At 48.0% G+C, this 23062-nt stretch overlaps 1 protein-coding gene and 1 long non-coding RNA gene across 3 annotated transcripts in view; one reads left to right on the top strand and one right to left on the bottom strand.

The window, feature by feature from the left end:
- The first annotated feature begins 603 nt into the window (after positions 1-603).
- LOC120371301 lies at positions 604-16656 on the top strand. Its single transcript, XR_005584263.1, has 3 exons — positions 604-662; positions 1367-1482; positions 16224-16656. It is a non-coding gene; the product is annotated as an uncharacterized LOC120371301 (long non-coding RNA).
- Positions 9923-23062, bottom strand: part of LOC120371300 (zinc finger and SCAN domain-containing protein 32-like) — a 26791-nt gene continuing 13651 nt past the window's right edge. For both annotated transcript variants that reach the window (XM_039486913.1, XM_039486912.1), the window contains exons 2-3: positions 13269-13295; positions 9923-10215 (exon numbers count right to left, since the gene is read on the bottom strand). In XM_039486913.1, the coding sequence (XP_039342847.1) occupies positions 10111-10215; positions 13269-13295 (132 nt within the window). In that variant the 3' untranslated portion in view covers positions 9923-10110. The remainder of the gene's footprint in view (positions 10216-13268; positions 13296-23062) is intronic.

The raw sequence follows: 23062 nt of genomic DNA, 5'->3' as shown, positions 1-23062 counted from the left end.
GGTGGTAAATTATGGGGAGTGCGGAAAGAAGTTTCGGTTATTTGCATTGGCACTCCCACCCCACTTAGCATACCGCAAAGCAGCATGGGATGAGTATTTTCACAGCTGTGGGACCCCCAATTTCGTTGTTATTGGGGCAGGAGCAATGAAATGTTGTCACCCTGATTGGGTAAATGGGGAACTACACAATTGTCTTGTGATGGGGGATTTCATTGTCAGCAGGATAGCGCTTGCTAGACGGGGAACATGGGTTCCAAAACCCATTGGAGAGAGAGGGAGAGGGGCTGGGGACAGGTATCTGTACTTGGTGGTGCAGGCTCCTTGTGTGAGCCAGAAGCACCAGTTCTACCTATGCTTCTCTCCACTGTGGAATGTCAGTTAATTTTTGATTCCCTTAAAAATCTAGATGCAGGTTACTGAGCTGAATTCACTGGTACTGGGGCTCCCCTACTATGAGCTGAAATCACTGAAGAGCTGAACTTGCTGAGCTGAGAGCACTGTGCTAATGAGTGGGGGAGCCTGAAGCAATACTGGTAGAGCGGAGTGGAGCAGTTTGTGCAGCCACTGGGTGAGTGGAGCTGAGCAGCTCGTGAGGACGGCTGGAGCGGATCACAGGACAGCTGGTGGACCAGAGCAGCTGGCAGAGTGGAGCAGCCCACAGAGTAAGCGGAGCTGAGCTGTTTGCGGGGATGACTAGTGGAAGCAGAACCCCACAAAGAGGCAGGGCAGTTGGCCCCGAACCACGTAAGGTGCCCCTTTCTAGCTAGGCTGGGGAGGGGGACCTCTGCAAAGAGACTCTTGAACTCTGGGGCTGCCTGACCCAGGACAGAGACTTTTGAATTGTGGGACTTTTGGGACTGTGGGTAATTTGGGGGGTTGCTGGACTCAAGAACCCAGAGAGAAGGACACGGCCCAAGTTGCTGGGGTAGGTCTTTGCTCACGGTTTGACCTATGAACTCTAGTTAAGGTATTTTCCAAATTTAATGCTTGTTGTTTATCCTATGTAATTAAACCTTTTCTGCTACACCAAGAGTCTGTGCTTGCGAGAGGGGAAGTATTGCCTCCTTGAGGCGCCCAGGGGTGTGTGTAAGATTTTCCCAGGTCACTGGGTGGAGGTTCGAGCTGGTTTGCATTACGTGGTGGGGAAAGGACCCCTATGTATTGAACCTGGCCCTTGCTGCTATCATTTCAGCCTAGCAGAGGGGTTACATTTACAATAGCTGTTTGTTCACTTTCTTTTTTTAATACAGAAAAGCATGACCAAATAAGGGGTGAATAGTGCAATACAGCGCTAACCCAGCACAGCTCTTTGCACTAACATGGTAACTATTTTAAAATGAATCACATGCATTTTGAAACCCTACAGGCCTGATTTGCAGAGTCGAGGGAATCTTGGATCACACACTGAAGTACTTTGGGAACCGTGAGTGCTCAGCACCAACACAAAATGATATTCTACACAAGACTCCTGGGAGCTGGGAGGTAAGTGTTATCATCTACACTGTACAGATAGGGACCTGGGCCAGATAAGGGACACACCTTGCCCAAGGTCACCTAGTGAATCAATAACGCAGCCAGGATTAGAACACAGGACTTCTGACTCCAGAGCTTGTTCTTATTCCTCTATATACAGCATGGTCAGGATCAGCCCCTTTGCTTAAACCTTGAATGTCTATGTCTGTTTCTTTCCCAGCTGCCAGTGTTTTATTATTTTCCAAGTGTTTTATTCCCGGAGATAGTGGTAGGGGGTCATGGACGCACCTAGATAGATTCCCATAAAGGAATCTCTAATTTTCCAGCACTGAGCAATTACTCCACTTTGGATGACTCAGCTTTTCCAGGTTTCCTTCCTCTTCATTTTTAAACCAAAGGCATGCATTTTTTTTACCCTTCAGATGCACATGGAACAGCAGCTTCTAGTTCACAAATGGAGTGGGTACTTACACTGATCCTTGGAATTTCCAAGTCTAATCAGAATCTCAGCTGGCCCCTATGATGAGCAATCCAAAGGCCTCTCCAAGCTACCTTGACACAAGCAAGTCTGGCTTCTTTTTCCCTTAGCACAAATTCTGTTCATCTCTGCAAGGCATCGATCCTGAGAGTCATGCTCTTCATCAGTGCCAACCTGTGCTTTATTGCTCAGCTCTCTGATAGGAGTATCAGCAGCCAGGCTAAAGTATCTCTTTAGTGTTTGACTTCTCTCATCCAGTGCCAGTGTATTGTCTTCTAGAACACCTTGTGTGCTCTAGTCTGTGCACATAAACCATCTCTGCAGTGTTTCTCGAAGAGTCACTTCACTCTGCACTTAGCCCAGTCACTCTTAACAGAAGGAAAATGAACAGATGTACTTCAGATAAAATTGCTTTCCAGTAGCTTCAGCCTCAAGTCATCTGTGAGTTCAGCGTGGACATGCAGGGGTGGAATCCTGGCCCCACTGAAGTCAATGGCAAAACTTCCATTGACATCAATGAGATCAGGATTTCACTCCCAGTCACTTGGCTATGGATTGTCTGGTTCCCCTATGGCTGGTCTGCCCAGGTCTAAGCTTGGACATTTTGAGAATTGCCCTTCTCTGTAGCAATGAATGAAGCCAAGTCAGTCAGTCTGTTCCGGTGGAGTGCCGTGGAGCCGCTCTAAATCCGGGGGCGGCATTCCAATCCCCTTAGCGCTTAGGAAGTGTAACATTCCTACATCCCCTCCTTTTCTGTTTTGTCGACCCGTGCCTGGTCCGCATGTTTCATGATTCTATGGGCATACATGACGGCTTGGAATGTAGGCAGGGGTTTGCGCCGACAGGGTGTAAAACACATCCTAATTATATTAGGAATACACTGAGCAAAGCAACAAAAACCAATCAAGCAGGCGATAACAATCAAAACATATTGCAAAACAATTCGGACCCATCCCATGGATGGCAGCCACGCCCAGAGGTCATCCCACCATGATGGGTTCCTGTCCTGCTAAATGTGTTGTGCCAATTCTTGGAGGTTATCTATGTGTGCATGAATCCATTTAGAATTGTCTGTCAGATTAAAACAACGCATGCCATATACCTCCTCACATCCCACATGGCTAAACAATAGCAGGTAATCGATTACCGCTCTATTATCTAATATAACATTCATAAAATTAAACATCCCCGTTGCATGTGCAGCACTGCCCGGCGCCTTACATACTGGGACCAGGCAGGAGCCTAACAGGCCATGCATCTCAGGGGCCTGCTGTAAGCAAAAGGAAAATTAATTGGCAAAAATCACAAGTCGAGCCCATATATTACAACGCATACGATTATGCAATTCTGGTTCGGCCCTAGCCTGTAACACACAAAAACAACACAACAATATGGTAAAAAAATTAGCAATCAAACAAGCAAAGATAGCAGCAGTAAAATTCTCGGGGGTAGGCTTGGCCTTGTTATTCTCCAGCGTTTGCTGAGCCTGCTGCACTAGTCGTTTCACCTGCCCCCAGGTAACCTTTGGTGCCGTCTTTGTGGCTCGGCACACTGGAAAGGTCTCTGTTAGGGTCAGATTGAAGTTGGGTATCGGGTTCTTGAGGCTTTGATGCCACGTCATTGTGCCACAGTCGCACATTCTTGGCAGGGACCCACAACGGACCTGTGGGAGTAAGCACAGCGGCATGCCCTCGTCCCCAGATTCTCAATGGAACGGGGCCATACCAATTAGGGTCTGGGCTCTGCCTATATTTGACAGATGGGCATGGGAGCGGTGTTTCCATCTTAAATGTCATTCAGTGGCTGTAAAATTCTGAAAGATATTTAAAATATTTAGGGTAAACAATACTATCGCTAATTAATTTTGCTTGGCTCCCATGGTTGGCCCATCATCCCCCACTGTTTTATTTTGCTTTTTGTAGGTACTCTTTAAATGTATGATAGATCCGTTCCAAAATGGCTTGACCTGTGGAGTTATACAAAATACCAAAAACATGATTAATTTGCCACTGCGTGCAGAAATCTGCAAATCTGTAAAAAATGTAGGCGGGGCCATTATCGGTTTTTATCTATCGGGGGGGCGGCCCATTACGGCCACCGCAGCAAAAATGTAATTAATTACATGTTTGGCCTATTTGCCCCATTGGGGGGTGGCCCAAATGTAATGAGAGTAGGTATCAATGGTAACATGTAAATATTTCCAAGGGAAAAAAAAGGGGAATAAAGCGTGACATCCATTTGCCAGATTTAATTGGATTAAAGGCCGCAGGGGTTAACACCCAATTCAAAATTATAATAAAAACTGGCACAATAATTACAGGTTTAAACAATATATTGGGCTTAAATTAAAGGGACCATAAAATGCTTCACTAAAAATTTAGCATTTTAATAAAAAAATGCATGACTATCAATGGGATCCGAAAAGAACAGAATGGGTTAACTGAAAAAAGCTAAAAAAAAACACCGGCCAGTCAAGGACACCTCCGCAACTGAAACTTGGCAGACAGCCAAGAGGAAGGGGAACTTGGTGAACAGCCAAGAAAAGCTGCAATGAAAACGGCAGGACTCGGCCGGGCAATAGCAAAATATGTTAGCCAAAAAGGGAAGGGAAGGCTCACCATCTGGGCCCATGAGTCCCCTTGGTGCTGCTGTTTTGGCATATGAGCCCAAATCTGAACATAAATTCTTCCCACATAATCACTATCTATTACCCTGGGGACTATCTAAATGCCATATTTTCCGGCATAAAACCAGGGAGAATTAACCCCATCGTGCCCGGGGGCAGGGGTCCAAAAAATTAAATAAAAACCACCACCACCTCCCCGGGGAAAATAAGCTCCCTATCTTTAAAACAAGGAAAAATCATTAAAAAAATCTTTAAAACCTATTATCATAAGCTAATAATCATATGGAATAAAACTGGGATTTGGGGTTCCACACTGCAGGGGTCCCATGGATTGAATGCCGGCATTAATCGCTCTAAAATCATGGAGCATTCGCCATTTACCAATTTATTTTACTTGATAACCAAAACAGGCGAATGCCAGGGGCTAGTGGATTTTTCCACATGGCCCACCTGGTATTATTCCTCACATAAGTGACACAATGCAAAAAGCTTCTCCTGGGGCAGTGGCCACTATTCCACCCACACAGGGGTACTGATTAGCCATACAAGGAAAAGGGCAGTAAACTCAGTCATGAATGGTAAAATATAAACAAAATGAATTAACTGAAAAAGGCTGAAGATAAATTTCTGGCCTCAGTCAAAAACACCACTAGCTACCAAAACTTGGCAAACAGCCAAGAGAAAGGGGGGCTTAACTACACCCAAACACAAGCGGCAAAACTTGGCCAGGCACTAACAGCACTGGCCTCAATCATAAACAGTAAAATGCAATCCAAATTTACTTAACAAGTCTCTTCCCCATAGGGATACAGCAATATCCATGATATAGGGCTTAAGGAGAATCTCCTTTCCCCCTTCTCTCGGAGTTATAGCAATCCATCGGGTGCTTTGTTGAGCAGCCTGCAATCCGTTCACTCCCCAAATGGCTGGCACTTCAAACTTGTCCCAGGTGAATGGCCACTGCCAAGCGGAGAGGACTGTAACGTCAGCTCCAGTATCCGCCAGTCCCTCAAGGGGGATACCGATAAGCGAGTTTCCTCATTAATTCCCACTGGGCATCAGGATTATCTGCCTGCTCTCGTATAGCGGCGAACTGTCCTGCTCCATACAATTGCTCGGGAGTATAGGCCCCCCCCCAATGCCTTCTTATGGCGTTCAATTTCTTTCTGCAGCCGCTGTATTTCTTTCTTGTGATGATTGATTTCTTCTAACATGCCTCGGGTAAAGGTGGATTCCAATCCAGACTCAGTAGCCGCTCGTCTCGCCTCTCGCAGAACAGAATAGGGGAGGGCTGTAATGTCCACCTCAACCTCCCCCTCTGCGTTGCCTGGGCGATGTGTCACTGGGAAGGCAGCCAGTAACTCCCTTATCTCTTCGGAGCTCTGTCCTCCCTCTTCCTTCCCCCCCTGTATCATTGCCTGAAAAGGGGACAGCCGATAATTCGGCTGTGAAGAGCCATCCGTACCCGGACATGCATCATGGCAGTCGGGTACCGCCTCAGGCGGCAGAGGGGGCAAGATCAGAGGGTAAGGAGGGGGGGCCGAAGGCGCGGGGGTGAGAAGGATAGCCCTGGATAACGCTCCAACCCTGATTGAATCCAGAGCCTCTGTACATCGCTGCCAAAGCAGGAGCCACTGCACCACGGCTCTAGGCTCTGCGTGCAGTGTCGCCTCTATCTTTATCCAATCATCTACTGACAGTGACCCGTGATCCGGGTACCAAGGACATTGGCGATTGATTTCAATTAATAGCTTTTTCTAACTGACCCAGGGAAACCGGCCTGCCAGTCTGTCGTGTGATATCTTGCAGCTTTTTCGCATGAACCTTTTGCTGAGCTGACAATTTCCCCCCCATACTCACGAAACGGGGCTATTTAGCGAGGGTCGATGCATCGAAGGCTGTTCCAGCCGGTGAGCAGGGGGTATCACGTCGGGGTCACCAGATGTAGCAATGAATGAAGCCAAGTCAGTCAGTCTGTTCCGGTGGAGTGCCGTGGAGCTGCTCTAAATCCGGGGGCGGCATTCCAACCCCCTTAGCGCTTAGGAAGTGTAACATTCCTACACTTCTCCACCCCTCAAGTCTTCTCTCATCTCCAGATGGCCATTTGCATCATGTCCTTCCTGCACCCAATAAGGCTTCTGAAGCCAATGCAATGGTGCTCCATGCAGGGGCAACAGATTCTTCCTAAAAGTGGAGGGGCACAAGGTCCTGCCCCTCCATGGCCCCACCCCTGCCCCTTCTCTTCCCTCCAAACCCCATCCTTGGCAAAGCCAGAAGCCAGATCCTGGCTGGGGATCCCAGGCACCTCCACTTGCCCAGGGTGGGAGGATCCAAGAGCAGCCCCTTGCCTGTGTCTCCACCCCACCCCACAGAGCAGGTGGAAGGTCCTTGGCTCCCCACAGCTGCCTGCATGACTGTTACCACAACCCAGCTCTGGCTTCTGGCCTGGAAGCAAGGCTGAAGAGCTGCAGCTGGGCCATGGTAAGAACCGTTCGGGACAGCTATGGAGAGATGCAGACCTTCCATCTGCCTTGGACGAGTGGTACCGGGTCATGGGCCAGGGGCTGTGCTTGGCTCCCAAATCTGGGCGAGTGGAGGGTCTGGCTGCCTGGGCTCCCCAAGCCACTCGTACCTGGGCCAGGCTCCAGCTGCCAGCCTGGCCAGGGGCAAGGCCTCACGGGGAAGAGGAAGAGCAGAGGGCCGGGCCTATCTTGAAAAGTGGACTTGGCCTCCCTTTTCCGGCTCCCCCAGCTCCAAGCATGCCTAGTCAGAGAAGTGGGAAACTGTTGGACACTAGGGAGTTTCCCACAGGGACCCTTCCACAACACATCTCAACTCTAGAGACTTAGGCAGCAAGGGATCTGACAGAGGCTGGTTATGAATCCAGTCCTCCCAGTACTGCAGCATGGGGGCATAGTGGAGGCAAGGGCAAGGCTAGCTGCAAAATCAAAGTGGTGGTGGCATCAGAAGAAATAATGGGAGAGTGGCAGACCATCCTGGAGGATCTTTTGGTTTAAGGACTTTTATTTAATATTTTTTGAGAAAGATTTTGTTTGGATAAAGAACTAGACCATAGTGGCTATTAGCCAGGATGGGCAGGGATGCAACCCCATGCTGTGTGTGTCCCTAGCCTCTATTTGCCAGAAGCTGGGAATGGGCGACAGGGATTACCTATTCTGTTCGTTCCCTCTGACGGACCTGACATTGGTCACTGTTGGAAGATAGGACCAGGGCCGGCCTTTGGGATGGGCTGTCTGGGCCCCTGCCCAAGGCAGCCTGCCAAAGAGGGCACCGTGAGCAGGGTTTGGATTCCCACCTGGTCTGCCACGGCAGGCAGTCAGGCAGGTGAGCAGCAGCGCTGGAAAGGGGGCCCGGGGGAGAGATCCAAGCTGCAGGGGGCAGTTGGATGACCAGCCATCAGAGCCAAGTGACTCCTCCAAAGCAGGGGTGCCCCTCCTCCACTGAGCTGGGGTGATGGGACAGGGGGAATCTGTGTGTGTGTTGCTGCTATCTGGGTCCGGAGTTGCTGGTGGCTGTTTGTGTCTGAACACAAGCCTTCAGGCTCCTGCCCCTGAGTGTTTTCTTAAAGAGATAGCACATGCCTACACTCAGGCGCACACACTCTACCCTCAACACAACACACACTGTAACTCAAACACACACACACACACACACACAGTCACACACTTTCCTCAAAACACATAACACCAGGACTCCCTGCATTCAGGTCACTTCCCCACCTGGGCTGTGCTGAGGCATCATCAGCTGCTGCTCTCCTGCCCTCTCCTTACGCAGCCCAGAGGGTGCATGTGGCAGAGGAGCAGCAGTCCAGTCGGGGAGCAAGCAGCAATGCCAGCTGCTTTGTGCATCCAGATGGGTCAGTTTCCCCACATGGGTGCAGGAGAGGGATGCAGGGGGTAGGAGTGAAGGGGGCACAGTGAAGGGGTTAGGGGCACAGGAAAGAGCTAGGGGACCCCTGAGCTTGGGGACCCAGTGCTGTTGTCTCCCTTTCCCCTGCTCTCATCAGCCCTAATCCTAGCAGACCACCAATGTAGGTGGCATGCTGTGACGGTCCACGCCCCTAGGGTCAGGGCAGCATGGGCTATCAGTCACAGTTCATAAAGTAGCCCTTTGGTGCAGGACAGTGGGGCCTAATGGCCAGAGTCCATAAAGCAGCCCTTTGGTGCAGGGCAGCATGGTCTAGTGACTAGAGTCTGTAGCATTGGGGCACCCCTTATGGGGTGTGGCTGCCCCAGTAGGGGGGCTCAGGCCCACCCAACTCCATCAGCCCCCAACCCAGGGCCCTAACGGTGGCATAGCAGCTTGCCACTGACTCAGCAGGGGGGTCCTACCGAAACACACTGAGCTTCCCCGGGTGGGAGGTACCACTCCATCACCCTCCCTGGGTCACTTCCTACCAGAGTCTGAGTTGGGGTTTCCCATGAGGCACCAGGTCCTCTGTGTTTGGCAGAGCCAGTTGTCTCCAGGGTTTCCTCCAGTCGCCGGGGTGCAGGCAGGCCATGGACGGCCTCAATTCCTGGTGCAGCCAGGGGCTGTGACTGGCCCTCCACAAGTGCTTCCCCTACAACCTCCCAGGGCCGGCTCTAGACCCCAGTGCGCCAAGCGCGCGCTTGGGGCGGTGTGCCACCAGGAGGGTGGCAGGCGGCTCTGGTGGACCTCCCGCAGGCGTGCCTGCGGAGGGTCCGCTGGTCCTGCGGCTCGGGTGGACCTCCCGCAGGCATGCCTGCAGATGCTCCACCGGAGCCGCGGGACCAGGGGACCCTCCGCAGGCATGCCTGCGGCAGGTCCACCGGAACCGCCGGACTGGCGACCGCCAGAGCGCCCCCCGCAGCGTGCCGCCCTGCTTGGGGTGACGCAAATGCTAGAGCTGCCCCTGCAGCCTCCCACCCAGAATGAGCTGGTCTCCCTCCCTTTATACTACTAGTGCACTTGGAGCATGCCCAATCTTGCCAGGGAGGCGGGATTTCTGCTGTCAATACCTGGGGCTTAACCCTGTCTGGGCTAGTGGATCCCATCACACACGCACAGCGACACTTTTCCATTATAAGAACCTGTTGCCAGTTGCTTATAATTGCCAAATGTTAACCATTTGGACTGAAATGTCTCATGTTGTGTATCTGCCTCAGGGTGCTTTTCTTTTTAAAGTCTCAGCAACAGGGCCCCAAATCACCTTCATCTATACAGTTGGCGACACACATGCCCAGCGAGTGGACGGGGGAGTTTAAAAATCCAAAGACAGACCAAAACCAGAATATAATCTTTTTTAAAAAATAATAAATAAATGCATGAATTTTGGGTGCATTTCATGATTTATTTGGCTCTGATTCATGATTTTTGAACTGTTGGGGTTGTCAATACTGAAACTCTCCAAAGAGTTCGTCTGCACTGGACAGTCTCCAGATCCACAGAGCTTCCATGTGCAGACTGGACTGTGCATATGCCATGCCCGGGAGAGCAACTGACAATTGGGCATGCTCCAGCCGAGGAAAGCAGGGGCTGAGCAATAATCTCCCTACAATTTCTCCTTCAGGCTGCCAGGCCGCTGTGACACTGGGTACAAGAACTGAGAGCTCAGGGACTCTCTCTTCTGTGTTCTCAATGCTCCCCCTGCTGGCACCTAAGAGAAGGAGAAAACAGCCTGAGTGGAGTGCAGAGCAGTGAGGGAGTGGAGGGGGCAATAGGGAAGAGAGGAGTTCTGGTGGGAAAAGGCTGTAGGTCAGGGATTGGCAACCTTTCAGAAGTGCTGTGCCAAGTTTTCATTTATTCACTCTAATTTAAGGTTTCACGTGCCAGTAATACATTTTAACATTTTTAGAAGGTCTCTTTCTATTAGTCTATAATATATAACTAAACTACTGTTGTATGTAAAGTAAATAAAGGTTTTTAAAATGTTTAAGAAGCTTCATTTAAAATTAAATTAAAATGCAGAGCCCCCTTGACTGATGTTCAGGACCTGGGCAGTGTGAGTGCCACTGAAAAGCAGCTTGCGTGCCGCCTTCGGCACCCGTGCCATAGGTTGCCTACCCCTGCAGTAGGTAAAGAGAATGACAGGGAGGCAGAGACAGGCTGTGGAGAGCACAGGAGCAGGGAAAGAGTAGAGAAAGGTTGCTGGGGTACATGCTAGGGCCAGTGGCTCTCAACGTTCCAGACTACTATACCCTTTCAGGAGTCTGATTGTCTTGCATACCCCCAAGTTTCACCTCATTTAAAATCTACTTGCTTATAAAATCAGACATAAAAATACAAAAGCGTCACAGCACGGTTCTACTGAAAAATTGCTGACTCTCATTTTTACCATATAATTATAAAATAAATCAACTGAAATATAAATCTTGTACTTATATATCAGTGTATAGTACATAGAGCAATATAAACAAGTCTTGTCTGTATGAAATGTTAGTTGGTACTGACTTTACTAGTGCATTTTATGTAGCCTGTTGTTGTTAAACTAGGCAAATATCTAGATGAGTTGAAGTCCCCCCCCAGGAGACCTCTGCATACCTCCAGGGGCACATATACACCAGGTTGAGAACCACTGTGTTAGGGGACAGGGACAGAAGGGGGCATAGATTCATAGATTAGAAAGTCAGAAGGGACTATGGTCATGCAGACTGACTTCCTGTATAACACAGGCCATAGGACTTCCCTGAATTAATTCCTGTTTGAACTAGAGCAAAACTTTTAGAAAAACATCCAATCTTGTTTAAAAATCCCAATGATGGAGAATCCACCATGACCCTTGGTCAGTTGTTCCAATGGTTAATAACCCTCATTGTTAAAGAATTGTACCCTATTTTCAGTCTGAGTTTGTCTAGCTTCAGCATCCAGGCATTGGAAGAGCCCTCTATTATCACATTTCTGTTCCCCATGTAGATATTTATAGACTGTGATCAAGTCATCCCTTAATTTTCTCTTTGTTAGGCTAAATTGCTTAAGCTCTACAGAGCTATGAGAATTCTCTGGCCCCGGCCCCACCTCCACCTCCACCTCCCCTCAGCCGCTGCATCCAGGAGCAGCCCTGGATAGAGCTAAAGAGGCATGGCTGGGGCAGAGCCTGAGCTCCTCCCCACTCGGAGCCGCGTGGTAAGGGGACGGGGCTCCAGGCCGACCAGCGGGAACATAGGCCCCGCTGGATCCACGCCACTGCAGCGCTGTCCAGGGCCTCCTCGTGGCTCTGGGAGAGGGGGGAGGTAGGGGTAAGGAGCATGGCAGGGGGCTGGGGCCGGGGGGTTTGGATAAGGGGCAGGGAGTCCCGGGGACAATCAAGGGACAGAGGTTCTGGGGGTGGTGGTCAGAGGATGGGGAACAGGGGGTTGGATCATGGGCGTTCCAGGGGTCTGTCAGGACTCGGCCTGGGGGGGGGGAGGTGTGGCTAGGGGTTGAGGCAGTCAGAGGGGTTGGGGCAGTCAGAGGACAGGGAACAGGGGGGTTTGATGGGGGGTTGGGAGGTTGGGTCCCGGGGTGGTGGTTGGGGAGGGGGTGTTGGGTGGGGCAGTGAAGGGACAAGGAGTGGGATGGGTCGGGGATTCTGAGGGGGGCAGTCAGGGGGCAGGAAGTGGATGGGGACAGATAGGGGGCAGGGCCAGGCTGCTTGGGGAGGCACAGCCTTCCCTACCCTAAAGCTCATTCAGCAGTTTGAGGCTTGCAGACAGCTATTTAACACAAAGAGCCAAGCTGTTATCTTTTCCATGGGGAAGGGATTACATGAGAAGAGCAATATCCTACACCACCTACCTCTTCCCCAACCCTACCAAGGGAGACCCCCCTCCCCTGCATTCCCCGAGGCTCCAGAGGGGTTAATTCAGTAGTTCTCAAACATTTATACTGGTGACCCCTTTCACATAGCAAACCTCTGAGTGTGACCCCCCCCCCCTTATAAATTTAAAAACACTTTATATATTTAACACTATTATAAATGCTGGAGGCAAAGCGGGGTTTGAGGTAGAGGCTGACAGCTCGTGACCCCCAGTAATAATCTCATGACCTCCTGAGGGGTCCCAACCCCCAGTTTGAGAATCCCTGGGTTAATTTAATTTTAGCAACCTGTGTCCATTCACATGCATGTGCTATTTTGAGCATTTCAGTTTTCACAACATAGGCTCATCCCAGATTCTGGAACAAGCTCAAATGCTCAGTTCGTGGAATATGTACATAAGCTATAATAAAGACAAACCTACAGTAACCATCTCCACGGGGTCCCTCACAAACTGGAGCCAGTCTCTAGGAAACAGATACATTCATGGAGGTTAAGTCCATTAATGGCTATTAGGCAGGATGGGTAAGGAATGGTGTCCCTAACCTCTGTTTGTCAGAGGGTGGAGATGGATGGCAGGAGAGAGATCACTTGATCATTACCGGTTAGGTTCACTCCCTCTGGGGCACTTGGCATTGGCCACTGTCAGTAGACAGGATTCTGGGCTGGATGGACCTTTGGTTTGACCCAGTATGGCCATTCTTATGTTCTAAGCCAGTGGTCTTCAACCTTTTTGTGGCCAGTAGCACATTCATGTTTTCAGAAGAGTGTGGCGGGCGCCAATAATTTTTCAAAGCTTATTTTGTATTTGTACATTAAATAATACAAAAATCATCATATATGAATTCATAAGATAAGGGTAATTTTACATGTAAAAGGTATTAATTAAATTATTCGGCAATTACTCTTTCACTTACCATGTGAATTTGCTCTTTTTTATCTACCTGTAAGAAAAATTAAGGGGCTTTTACAAAATAAATATCAAACAGTTTTCATCTTATTTATTTAAAAAAAGTAAAACATTGTTGAACTGCTGGTCCAAATATATTTATTATTCTTACTTTAACATAGAATGAAGCCTGCAGCCCTGGAGTTCTCTGTCCCCGGCAGGCGTGGGGCCGTGGTTTCTCTCCAGCTTAAGCCGCGGCCCCCCCCCACCTGCCAGGGAGCGAGAACACCGGTGCCTGCAGCCCCGGAGTTCTCTGTCCCCAGCAGGCACGGGGCCACAGCTTCTCTCCCCTGCTGGGCACTAGGCAGGAGCACATAAATGCCCCGGCGGGCACCACGGCACCCACGGGCACCACGTTGGGGACCACTGTTCTAAGCTAAAGTAACCCAAAGTTATGGAGGCAGATATGAGTCAAGAAAGCCAGCAGAGTATAAGAAACCTGGAAAAAATCTGACTGGATGGGCTCAGGCGTTTGGTCACAAGCTGATGTGGTTCAAAAGTTTTGGATTTTTTTTAAGCAAAATTTTTTTTGTTTCTTTAAACAAACACAGCAAGCAGCAAATATTTAGCCACACACTTCTGAAACCCCAAAGCATATTCAGGTTTTGGCAGACTAATTTCAGCTTTTCAATTAAAAAAACACAACAAATTTTGAAGGAAAGTAGACATTGTCCGTGATTTTTTCTGCTTTTTAAAAACCCCTAGTTTTGGATCCAAAAAAAGTTTTGACGGAAAATATTTGTCCAATCCTTTTAATGAGCTTTAGTGCCTTTTAGCACTAGCTGATGCTGAGAACCAGTGATACCTTGTAAAGGTGACTTGAAAATAAGTTCTCAAAATTGGGTTTGTGCCGAGATGCGGAAGGTTTTTAAATGTTTATTTTTCCCAGGGCTGCCCTGGGGGGGACGGAGGGGGGAAGTGGGGCAATTTGCCTCAGGCCCCACAGGGTCCCCCCCCCATGAGAATACAGTATTCTATAGTATTGCAACTTTTTTTTTATGGAAGGGGCCCCTGAAATTGCTTTGCCCCAGGGCCCCTGAATCCTCTGGGCAGCCCTGGAGCTCTGCAAGTCTACCAGTGTAAGGCAGGTTTTCCAGGAGGAGGAGAGAACAGAGGCAGAAGGGTCTGTAACAGCTAGAGGACACTCCCTGCAAAATTGGGAATTGAACCCAGAATTCCTGAGTCTCCTCATCCCTCTACTGTCAGCTGTGAAACCCACTGGCAAAGTGTGTGTATGATCCTCCCCGATTGGTAGTTCCACAGAGAACAGGGTTTCTCAGCCCATGGGTCGGGACACAAAACTGGGTCGCCAGAATGTTACAAAGGGTCACGTGGCAGTTCCTGCAGCTCCTGATCCATGGCACTGGCTGGGCTCACCTTCCTGCTCCAAGCACTGCAACCTCTGGGGTCCCGGCATTACTCAGGTTTGGCCCAGCCGTCATGACGACAGGAAAATAAAGAAAGAAGAAGTAGGACCGCTAAACACTGAGGATGGAGTGGTGGTTAAGGATAATCTAAACAAATACTTTGCCTCAGTCTTTAATGATGCCAATGAGGAGCTTAGGAATAATGGTAGGATGATAAATGGGAATGAGCATATGGAGGTAGATATTACCACATCCGAGCTAGAAGCCAAACTCGAACAGCTTAATGGGACTAAATCGGGGGGCCCAGATAATCTTCATCCAAGAATATTAAAGGAACTGGCACATGAAATTGCAAGCCTTTTAGCAATAATTTTTAATGAATCAGTAAACTCCAGGGTTGTACTGTACGACTGGAGAATTGCTAACATAGTTCCTACTTTTAAGAAAAGAAACAAAAAAAAAAGTGATCAAAGTAACTATAGGCCTGTTAGTTTGACATCAGTAGTATGCAAGGTCTTGGGGAAAAAAAATTGAAGGAGAAAGTAGTTAAGGACATTGAGGTCAATGGTAATTGGGACAAAATACAACATGGTTTTACAAAAGGTAGATCGTGCCAAACCAACCTGATCGCCTCCTTTGAGAAGGCAACAGATTTTTTAGACAAAGGAAACGCAGTGGATCTAATTTACCTCGATTTCAGTAAGGCATTTGATATGGTTCCACATGGGGAATTATTAGTTAAATTGGAAAAGATGAGGGATCAATATGAAAATTGAAAAGTGGATAAGGAACTGGTTAAAGGGGAGACAACAACAGGTCATACTGAAAGGTGAACTGTCAGGCTGGAAAGAGGTTACTAGTGGAGTTCCTCAGGGATCAGTTTTGGGACCAATCTTATTTAATCTTTTTGTTACTGACCTTGGCACAAAAAGTAGGAATGTGCTAATAAAGTTTGAGGATGACACAAAGCTGTGAGGTATTGCTAATCCAGAGAAGGACTGTGATATCATACAGGAAGATCTGGATGACCTTGTAAACTGGAGTAATAGTAATAGGATGAAATTTTAATAGTGAAAAGTGCAAGGTCATGCATTTAGGGATTAATAAGAATTTTGGTTATAAATTGGGGACACATCACTTGGAAGTAACAGGAGGAGAAGGACCTCGGAGTATTGGTTGATCATAAGCCGCCAACGTGATATGGCTGTGAAAAAAGCTAATGCGGTCTTGGAATGCATCGGGCGAGGTATTTCCAGTAAAGATAATGAGGTGTTAGTACCATTATACAAGGCACTGGTGAGACCTCATCTGGAATATTGTGTGTAGTTCTGGTCTCCCATGTTGAGGGATGAATTCAAACTGGAACAGGTACAGTGAACAGCGGAGGTTAACAGAGGGAGTTTGCCTGGGGAGAGCCCACTGAGGCTTTAATCTTGTGGGCTTCTGTGAGTTGCTGCAACTGCTGAGGAAGCTCTTAGAAGGAAGAAATTATGGAAGGTGAGCATTCAGCTGTTGTAACCTGCACAGGTTGTGCCATGTTTGTCTTTCTTCCACAGGACAGAAGCGACTTTGTCTGTACAAAGTGCAAGCTGGTCTCCATATTGGAAGAGAAGGTTTGAGGTCTGGAGCAACAAGTATCGACCCTGCATTGCATAAGAGAAAGTGAAGATTTCCTGGACAGATGTCAGGATATGCTTCTACGGGGCACAACGTTCTGAAGAATTGGAGCAGGCTGTGCAGAGGGGAGAGAGGGACGGTGAAGAAATTTGGCAGCATGTGACCTCCAGAAGAAAGAGGAGCGTCCATGTACCAGCAACTGAGATACAGGTGAGCAACTGTTTTCATGTTCTCTTCACAGGTACTAATGCAGAGTGGACTAGATACATCTGAAGGAAGGGAGCAGAAGGAGACTCCACCGATTGGAAGGTATGTGATGCACTGTTCTAGGGATGGTGGTTCCACGACCACCACTCCCAAGAGAAGTGGTGGTGGTCGGGGACTCCCTCCTCAGGGGGACTGAGTCATCTGCCACCCCGATCGAGGAAACCGAGAGGTCTGCTGCTTACCAGGAGCTAGGATTCACGATGTGACGGAGAGACTGCCGAGACTCATCAAGCCCTTAGATAGCTACCCCTTCCTGCTTCTCCACGTGGGCATCAATGATACTGCCAAGAATGACCTTGAGCAGATCACTGCAGACTACGTGGCTCTAGGAAGGATAAAGGAATTTGAGGCGTAAGTGGTGGTCTCGTCCATCCACCCTGTGCAGGGAAAAGGCCTGGGTAGAGATCGTTGAATTGTGGAAGTCAACAAATGGCTATGCGGGTGGTGTTGGAGAGAAGGCTTTGGATTCTTTGACCACGGGATTGTGTTCCAAGAAGGAGGAGTGCTTGGCAGAGACGGGCTCCACCTAACAAAGAAAGGGAAGAGCATCTTCACAAGCAGGCTGACTAACCTACTGAGGAGGGCTTTAAACCAGGTTCACCAGGGGAAGACCACCAAAGCCCTGAGGTAAGTGGGGAAATGGGATACCGGGAGGAAGCACGAGCAGGAGAGTGCAAGAGGGGAGGACTCCTGCCTCAGACTGAGAAAGTGGGACAATCAGCGAGTTATCTTAAGTGCCTATACACAAATGCAAGAAGCCTGGGAAACAAGCAGGGAGAACTGGAAGTCCTGGCACAGTCAAGGAACTATGATGTGATTGGAATAACAGACTTGGTGGGATAACTCACATGACTGGAGTACTGTCATGGATGGATATAAACTGTTCAGGAAGGACAGGCAGGGCAGAAAAGGTGGGGGAGTTCTGTTGTATGTAAGAGAGCAGTATGACTGCTCAGAGCTCCGGTATGAAACTGCAGAAAAACCTGAGAGTCTCTAGATTAAGTTTAGAAGTGTGAGCAACAAGGGTGATGTTGTGGTGGGAGTCTGCTATAGACTACTAGACCAGGGGGATGAGGTGGATGAGGCTCTCTTCCAGCAACTAGCAGAAGTTACTAGATCGCAGGCCCTGGTTCTCATGGGAGACTTTAATCACCATGATATCTGCTTGGAGAGCAATACAGCGGTGCACAGACAATCCAGGAAGTTTATGGAAAGTATAGGGGACAATTTCCTGGTGCAAGTGCAGAAGAACCAACTAGGGGCAGAGCTCTCCTAGACATGCTGCTCACAAACCAGGAAGAATTAGTAGGGGAAGCAAAAGTGTATGGGAACCTGGGAGTCAGTAACCATGAGATGGTAGAGTTCAGCTCCTGACACAAGAAAGAAAAGAGAGCAGCAGAATATGGACCCTGGGCTTCAGAAAAGCAGACTTTGACTCCCTCAGGGAACTGATGGGAAGGATCCCCTGGGAGAATAATATGAGGGGGAAAAGGAGTCCAGGAGAGCTGTCTGTATTTTAAAGAATCCTTATTGAGGTTGCAGGAAAAAAACATCCCGATGTGTAGAAAGAATAGTAAATATGGCAGGAGACCAGCTTGGCTTAACAGTGAAATCCTTGCTGATCTTAAATGCAAAAAAGAAGCTTACAAGAAGTGGAAGATTGGACAAATGACCAGGGAGGAGTATAAAAATATTGCTCAGGACTGAAATCAGGAAAGCCAAATCACACTTGGAGTTCCAGCTATCAAGAGATGTTAAGAGTAACAAGAAGGGTTTCTTCAGGTATGTTAGCAACAAGAAGTCAGTCAAGGAAAGTGTAGGCCCCTTACTGAATGAGGGAGGCAACCTAGTGACAGAGGATGTGGAAAAATCTAATGTACTCAATGCTTTTTTTCGTCTCTGTCTTCACAAACAAGGTCAGCTCCCAGACTGCTGCACTGGGCAGCACAGTATGGGGAGGAGGTGACCAGCCGTCTGTGGAGAAAGAAGTGGTTTGGGACTATTTAGAAAAACTGGATGAGCACAAGTCCATGGGGCCGATGCACTGCATCCGAGGGTGCTAAAGGAGTTGGCGGATGTGATTGCAGAGCCATTGGCCATTATCTTTGAAAAATCATGGCGATCAGGGGAGGTCCCAGATGACTGGAAAAAGGCTAATGTAGTGACCATCTTTAAAAAAGGGAAGGAGGAGGATCCGGGGAACAACAGGCCAGTCAACCTCACCTCAGTCCCTGGAAAAATCATGGAGCAGGTCCTCAAGGAATCAGTTCTGAAGCACTTAGAGGAAAGTGACCAGGAACAGTCAGCATGGATTCACCAAGGGCAAGTCATGCCTGACTAACCTAGTTGCCTTCTATGAGGAGATAACTGAATCCGTGGATGAGGGGAAAGCAGTGGATGTGTTATTCCTTGACTTTAGCAAAGCTTTCGATATGGTCTCCCACAGTATTCTTGCTGGAAAGTTAAAGAAGTATGGGCTGGATGAATGGATTATAAGGTAGATAGAAAGCTGGCTAGATCGTCGGGCTCAATGGATAGTGATCTATGGCTCCATGTCTAGTTGGCAGCCGGTTTCAAGCGGAGTTCCCCAAGGGTCGGTTTTGTTCAATATCTTCATTAATGATCTGGAGGATGGCGTGGACTGCACCCTCAGCAAGTTTGCAGATGACACTAAACAGGGAGGAGTGGTAGATACGCTGGAGGGTTGGGATACAGAGGGAACTAAACAAATTAGAGGATTGGGCCAAAAGAAACCTGATGAGATTCAACAAGGACAAGTGCATTCACTGTTACAGACTAGGGACCGACTGGCTAGGAAGTTCTGTAGAAAAGGACCTAAGGGTTACAGTGGACAAGAAGCTGGATATGAGTCAACAGTGTGCCCTTGTTGCCAAGAAGGCTAATGGCATTTTGGGCTGTATAAGTAGGGACATTGCCAGCAGATTGAGGGATGTGATCATTCCCCTCTATTCAACATTGGTGAGGCCTCATCTGGAGTACTGTGTCCAGTTTTGGGCCCCACACTACAAGAAGGATGTGAAGAAATTGGAAAGAGTCCAGCAGAGAGCAACAAAAATGATTAGGGGACTGGAGCACATGACTTATGAGGAAAGGCTGAGGGAACTGGGATTGTTTAGTCTGCAGAAAAGAATGAGGGGGGATTTGATACCTGCTTTCAACTACCTGAAAGGGGGTTCCAAAGAGGATGGATCTAGACTGTTCTCAGTGGTAGCAGATGGCAGGAAAAACGTTTTCACTAGGAGGGTGGTGAAGCACTGGAATGGGTTAACAAGGGAGGTGGTGGAATCTCCTTCCTTAGAGGTTTTTAAGGTCAGGCTTGACAAAGCCCTGGCTGGGATGATTTAGTTGGGGATTGGTCCTGCTTTGAGCAGAGGGTTGGACTAGATGACCTCCTGAGGTCCCTTCCAACCTATGATTCTATGATGACAGAGAAAGGCTACTAGGGTGATCCGAGGAATGGAAAACCTGTCTTATGAAAGGAGACTCAATAAGCTTGGCTTGTTTAGCCTAACCAAAAGAAGGCTGAGGGGGGATATGATTGCTCTTTTAAATATATCAGAGGGATAAATATCAGGGAGGGAGAGGAATTATTTAAGCTTAGTACCAGTATGGACACAACAAATGGATATATACTGGACACTAAGAAGTTTTAGACTTGAAATTAGACGAAGGTTTCTAACCATTAGAGGAGTGAAGTTCTGGAACAGCCTTCCAAGGGGAGTAGTGGGGGCAAAAGACATATCTGGCTTCAAGACTAAGCTTGTTAAGTTTATGAAGAGGATGGTATGATGGGATAGCCTAATTTTGGCAATTAATTAATCTTTGATTATTATTAGCAGGTAAATATGCCCAATGGTCTGTGATGGGATGTTAGATGGGGTGGGATCAGAGTTACTACAGAGAATTCTTTCCTGGGTGCTGGCTGGTGAGTCTTGCCCACATGCTCAGGGTTTAACTGATCGCCATATTTGGGGTTGGGAAGGAATTTTCCTCCAGGGCAGATTGGCAGAGGCCCTGGAGGTTTTTTGCCTTCCTCTACAGCATGGGGCACAGATCACTTGCTGGAGGATTCTTTGCACCTTGAGGTCTTTAAACCACGATTTGAGGACTTCTATATCAAATCCCTAACCTATATCTAAGTTATTGGAGTGAGTGGGTGAGATTCTGTGGCCTACATTGTGCAGGAGGTCAGGCTAGATGATCATAATGGTCCATTCTGATCTTAAAGTCTATGAGTCTAGGTAGGCCAAATTTCTGCAAGTGTCACTGCAACCCCACAAGTGAGGTCACAGCTCCACTCACACAAATTTGGTCCAGGTGCGGGGGGGACCAACCTGAGTGGAACTGCAACCCCTGAGGTTGCAGCAGCCAGAGCTGAAAGCCAAGCCCAGCTAGCCCCACAGCACAGGAACTGCAGGAGCCGCCACTGTGGGGTGAATGCCAGGCAGGACCCAACTGAAACCACCCCACAGCCTCCACCCCCAGACTGTTTACTGGGTCATGATTTACAACTGGGTCCAGAGCCCAGAAAGGTTGAGAAACACTGGTATAGAGGGTAATAGCCTACTACTACAACCAGTTACTCTATTAGCTCAAGTGGTAGAGTCTGTGCTGGAATAATACCTCAACCCACCTCCGAGGGTGTCATGAAGATGCATTCATTAATGGTTGTGAAGTATACATAATATGATGAGCTGCACAGAAAAGCCCTTGAGAAAATTAATAATTCCAGACAGTGCAGGATTTGGCTGGTGTGGGATAAATAAGGCCCGTGGCCACACGTTCAGTGATGAACATACAAAGGAATACTGAATAACTATCAACTGAGGGAGAACTACCCCCCAGGGCAACTCACGAGGCAGCAATCTTTTGGAAAAAATACTCTGTGATCAGATAATTAAAGACTGTATAATATATATGCATAGTGACAGGGGCTGAAGTAAGGTTGCAGAGGCAATCTTCATTCTGACATTTCCCAACTTCAGAGTGCTTGGCTTTGCACCTCAATAATGTTCTTTAATGTAGTCCTTTCATACACAATTTAACATTTACACTGCAGTTGTGTCTCGAGGGCATGACCAGGCCATCAGAGAGCCCACAGACAAGACCACAGGTGGATGAGAAACAGGTTGGGGGAGATGGGGTAACAAACATACTAAGATGTGCGCAATTCTTAGCCACTCTGAGCCTCTCTCAGCATCCACCCTGTCGAGAGGCCAGCTTTCCTTTCTGTCCATTGGCAGAAATCCACCAGGGTCACTCAGAGATGTGCAACACAATAGGCCAAAATGGAGCTGTAGCTATTTAACCAGGGCTGAATTGTCCTCAATAACTCTGGCCCCCATCTACACTGACAGGTCCCTAGGCTATGCCAGGAGGGGTTCAAAGACTCTTTCCCTCACACTAAACTTCACTAATACAATTGCAAAGTGGCAAAGTTTGCAGATGATACTAAACTACTCAAGACAGTTAAGACCAAAGCAGATTGTGAAGAACTTCAAAAAGATCTCACAAAACTAAGTGATTGGGCAACAAAATGGCAAATGGAATTTCATGTGGATAAATGTAAAGTAATGCACATTGGAAAAAATAACCCCAACTATACATACAACATGATGGGGGCTAATTTAGCTACAACGAGTCAGGAAAAAGATCTTGGAGTTATCGTGGATAGTTCTCTGAAGATGTCCATGCAGTGTGCAGAGGCGGTCAAAAAAGCAAACAGGATGTTAGGAATCATTAAAAAGGGGATAGAGAATAAGACTGAGAATATATTATTGCCCTTATATAAATCCATGGTACACCCACATCTCGAATACTGTGTACAGATGTGGTCTCCTCACCTCAAAAAAGATATTCTAGCACTAGAAAAAGATTCAGAAAAGAGCAACTAAAATGATTAGGGGTTTAGAGAGGGTCCCATATGAGGAAAGATTAAAGAGGCTAGGACTCTTCAGTTTGGAAAAGAGAAGACTAAGGGGGGACATGATAGAGGTATATAAAATCATGAGTGATGTTGAGAAAGTGGATAAGGAAAAGTTATTTACTTATTCCCATAATACAAGAACTAGGGGTCACCAAATGAAATTAATAGGCAGCAGGTTTAAAACAAATAAAAGGAAGTTCTTCTTCACGCAGCGCACAGTCAACTTGTGGAACTCCTTACCTGAGGAGGTTGTGAAGGCTAGGACTATAACAATGTTTAAAAGGGGACTGGATAAATTCATGGTGGCTAAGTCCATAAATGGCTATTAGCCAGGATGGGTAAGAATGGTGTCCCTAGCCTCTGTTCGTCAGAGGATGGAGATGGATGGCAGGAGAGAGATCACTTGATCATTGCCTGTTAGGTTCACTCCCTCAGGGGCACCTGGCATTGGCCACTGTCGGTAGACAGATACTGGGCTAGATGGACCTTTGGTCTGACCCGGTACGGCCTTTCTTATGTTCTTAATTCACATCAGATATTCATGGCGTTTTGTCACTGCCAGCT

Source organism: Mauremys reevesii, linkage group 9 (assembly GCF_016161935.1).
Source record: "Mauremys reevesii isolate NIE-2019 linkage group 9, ASM1616193v1, whole genome shotgun sequence".
NCBI classification, from domain to species: Eukaryota; Metazoa; Chordata; order Testudines; family Geoemydidae; genus Mauremys; species Mauremys reevesii.
The sequence above is the reverse complement of the archived record's forward strand: the minus strand, read 5'-3'. Positions and strand labels throughout refer to the sequence as shown.